The 4,081-nt window shown below is 50.3% G+C and overlaps 1 protein-coding gene across 1 annotated transcript; it reads left to right on the forward strand.

The window, feature by feature from the left end:
- Positions 1-425: 425 nt before the first annotated feature.
- Positions 426-3,715, forward strand: BDZ83DRAFT_775704 (major facilitator superfamily domain-containing protein; the record flags this gene model as incomplete). The annotated part of the gene is given in 10 exon segments (XM_060515451.1): positions 426-1,097; positions 1,247-1,300; positions 1,318-1,407; positions 1,429-1,502; positions 1,567-1,656; positions 1,735-2,003; positions 2,054-2,246; positions 2,298-2,619; positions 3,014-3,086; positions 3,666-3,715. 10 exon segments carry the CDS (start codon positions 921-923, stop codon positions 3,713-3,715), a joined length of 1,392 nt encoding a protein of 463 aa, XP_060357011.1. The 5' UTR covers positions 426-920.
- Positions 3,716-4,081: the final 366 nt, after the last annotated feature.

Consider the following 4,081-nt stretch of genomic DNA (forward strand, 5'->3'; position numbering starts at 1 on the left):
ACGTACTGTGGTAGTAGCTGCATCAGCTGACGAAATTCATTCCCCGAAGAAAGTTTCCGAATAAAGACAAGCTACGGGGCACATATGTTGGTTCATTTAAAGTGACCCTGAAACAAACCAAAGACATTGCCCATGTTCGCTCAGGGAGCAGTTATGGGTCAAGTTCGCTGACTCACCAGTGCTCGGCTCGGAGGCTCGGAGGTTCGGATGAAACTCCACACAGTTAGATTTTAGGTTCGTATGGTGTGGAGATGCTCAATGAGCTTAAAGTGAACCAATAGAAGAAAGGTGGCAGCTTTCACACCAACGATTACTCCTAGTATCAATTTGACAGGAGGCACACACCATTGACCAAACAGTTAGCAATAGTGCAACAGGGTGAGAATGTCCAGTTATACATGGTAAGTGCTTTTTATCAACCTGATTATATGATTTATACAGGGTAGTAGTGTTTATGATTTGATGACCAAGGAGTTTGGGCCGCGAACCTCGTCTGCATGGTCTCCACCGAGTACGAAGATGGCGACCTCGTGTGCCCGGCCATCTCTCCGATAAGTCAAAACAGCTGGTGGAAACCGTGGATCTGACTCGACTTTATCCCGACTTGACGGTGATTACAAGGATGTCATGCTCGGTAACGGTCGCTTATACGACAAGTTCCCCAGATCGGGAAGTCAACCATCATTGCCTTAGCAAGATTTTCTGTTCGCTTGTGAAACGGATTCTTGGCAAGGATATTTCGGAGGAAACCCCAGCGAGCATGCTCCCGGGGCGAATTATCAGATTTTCAAGATAATCGCTAATATAGCGGGGACGCAATTAATCATATTATCTCCACGCAAGTCGTGTTGTGATGTGGATGACTCTCTTTTTCATTCTTCATTCACGTCAACGCGCCAAAAGTGTATTGAAGTGTAGCAATGCTGAAAATGAAGGCCTCCAAGATCATGTCGACCGACAAGAGATCCGCCGGAGAGAAAGTCAGAAGTGAGTTGCGTTGCGCTATGGTGCAGAGCTTACCTTGGAATCAGTCTGACCGGAGTCTTGCAGCTTTCTTCCTTGGAGAAGGGGCCAAAACTAAGGAAGAAAGACGACTCGTACAGAAAATTGGTGAGTCGAAATTTCGCGTTCCATGCGTTCTCTGGCTGCTGCTTTATATCTGACTGATTTATCAGACTTTTTCATCTTGGTATTTGATAGGAAGCTTGCTTGCTTGCCTTCGACTACCTGCTGATCTTCATGCCAGACTTATTGTTGTCTAAGTTATTTTTTCAACTTTCTAGGTACGTTTGCTTGTCAAGTAAGCCATTCTTGAAGGTGATCTTCCGTTTTACTTACTTGCCTACGGATCGAGCCGCCTTTGCCAATGCCTATGTAAGTCAAAAACGTCTTCCTAATCTCTCCAAGGTGTACTGATTTGTATGACAGGTTGCTGGGCTGCGCGAGGCTCTCCACATGTCAGGACATGATTATAACACTGTTCTTTCGGTCACAACTGCTGGGTGAGTGATTTCATCACAATATGGCACTAGCGATAGCACCTGGCAGCAACTGACAATACGGAAGCATGGCGATTGGTCAAATCCCTCACGGGCTAATCATTCAAAAGGTGCCGCCAAGAATCTGGCTTCCGTCAATGGTAGTAGTTTGGGCTGCGTAAGTAACAACCTGAAGCATCCCACTCAATTTTTACACGTGGAACTTCAAAAATGAGAAGCTTATGTCAATGAAAAGGTTGACCATGGTCAGCGCTACAGTCAAGACCGTAACACAACTGTGTGTCGTTCGGTTTTTCCTTGGATTAGCTGAAGCTAGCACATATGCAGGGACTATTTACATCATTGGATCATGGTATACCCCTAGCGAAATTGCAAAGAGAACGGCTATTTTCACTGCTTCTGGTCAAGTCGGGACCATGTTCGCTGGAGTGATGATGGCGGCCATCTACAAAGGCATGGGTGGCCTAGGTGGCCTCGGAGGCTGGCAGTGGGTGTTCCTCATTGGTAAGATACTTCCATCAAGGTCAAATTGAAGCTCGCTAATTGGCCCCAAGATGGCATTATCACTCTTCCAGTTGCATTCTTCGGGTTTTACTACTTCCCTGATATTCCAGAGAACACCAGGGCATTGTACTTGAGCGACTCTGAGAAGAAGCTAGCGGTTAGCCGCCTTCCGCCTATCAAAGAAGGAGGGCATAGTATCAATCCCATATCACTGATGAAACGATTGGTTATGTCACCCACTTTGTAAGCTTTGTGAACGCCGTTGTAATTTGAATTCAGCTGACACTGCATAAGCTGGATTCTTTTATTTTGGTCTCCAGTGTGCGCCACCTTGGAGGCCTGGGCAGTTCAAAACAACTTTCTCATTTGGCTCAAGTATCAATCGTCCCACTTCTCACAGAGCCAGATCAACACATTTCCTCTTGGGGTTCAAGCTGTTGGAATTGTCTCGAACATGTTTGCTGCCTGGCATATGGATGTCACTGGCACTCGCATCCCTATGGCTACTCTGGCCATCGCTTTACAGCTAGTTTGTGCCGTCCTACTTATTGTCCCCAATATTCCTTTTGCTGGCACATTCTTTGCTTTTTATCTTTCCGGTACTGTTGTTGTTGTTGTTGTTGTTGTTGTTGTTGTTGTATTTAACGCCGTGGCGGCCGGGCTAGAGCCCTTACCGCAGACCTCCCGAAGGGTATATGGCGTGGAGGGCCGTGAGCCAAGGCTACCTACTCTACAGTACGTCGTCTCTTTACATCGTCCTCCAAATCATGCCTTGTGGCCACTACGCGTTCTGTCTGTCCCCGGTTCCCGCTGGTGCCCCAGTTTCATTCTTTCCCAAATCGTCCCTTGGAATCGGGAGGTTCTTTGTAGTCCGCACTCACATCTACCTAGGTGTGGATGCTGCTACCGCAGACAGATCTTCTGGAAGAAGTCCGTCACGCGGAGAAAGGCCTCGAAGCCTCGTGGGTCGGTGATTAATCTCTTGAAGTAGGCCTCGAGAGATCCCATAGGACCTATGGGCTCGGGCATACTGCGAGAGTGGAGGGTCGGCCACCGTTGCCTCCTCGCCAGCGTTAGTCGACAGTAGACCAGGTGGTCCACGTCTTTCGCCTCTCCACAAGAGCACATCATTAGAGCGTCGTCGTGGTTGAAACGTCGGTGATATTGCTCGAAGTCCCCGTGACCCGATCGTGCCGCCAGCAGGTGATGTAACGTAGCCCGCGGCAAGGCCAGTTCAGGAGGGCTGGACAGAGCTGCCTCAAGCCCCAAGTCCGCGTACCGCGGCCTTCGCTCTTTATACCACCATCTCCTGTGCTGGCTTTGTAATTTTTCCCTTGCAAGCCGCTTGATGCCCGCTAGTGTTGCCATTTGACCCATCCGCGCCGGCAGTGTCGTTCCTTCTTTGGCCAGCCGGTCCGCGGCCTCGTTTCCTTCGATGCCCTGGTGTCCCGGGGACCAGTGCGTCCGTATATCAAATATCCTGGCCGCTTCTTGGATTTCGAGGAACGCGTCTTGTGACGAGTCCGGCGCCTTGCCGCGGATGCCTTGTATAACGCTGGTGTTGTCGATACATATGTGGATTGGATGACCGCGATTGGTGAGCAGAGCCCTTCTGAGGCCGGTTCGCGCCCCTTCGACCTCGGCGTCGAACACTTCTGCTAGTCCGAGTCGGCCGCACCCTTGCGCTATGCGTTTGGAGTCTCGGTAGATGACGAAGCCGTACCCCACGGCTCCGTTCGTCGCCCTGGAGCCGTCCGAGAAGACGATCATATGGCTTTCCGGTACTGTCTTTAGCCAGCGCTCGAAAGCTTTCGCAGCCTCTTCTTTGCATTGAACTACTATCTGATCCTGTGAGCTTGGCAGGTACTGTGATTGGAGGAACGTTGGTCTTCCGCATCTTGGCAGAAGTTCAGCCGTCCGTTGTAGTCTCGTCTGTTGCTGTCCCTGCTGGGAGAGCCGCGCGACTAGCGGGTGTCGGCGATCAATCCTCTGTAGTCGGACTGCGGCCCGTAAACGGACGCCTTCTAAGGCGACTTTGGCTGACGGTAAGCCGGCGTCTCGGAGGAGGCTACTGGTGG

The sequence above is a fragment of the Colletotrichum acutatum genome, assembly GCF_030867785.1.
Source record: "Colletotrichum acutatum strain CBS 112980 chromosome Unknown BDZ83scaffold_361, whole genome shotgun sequence".
In the NCBI taxonomy this organism is placed as follows: domain Eukaryota; kingdom Fungi; phylum Ascomycota; class Sordariomycetes; order Glomerellales; family Glomerellaceae; genus Colletotrichum; species Colletotrichum acutatum.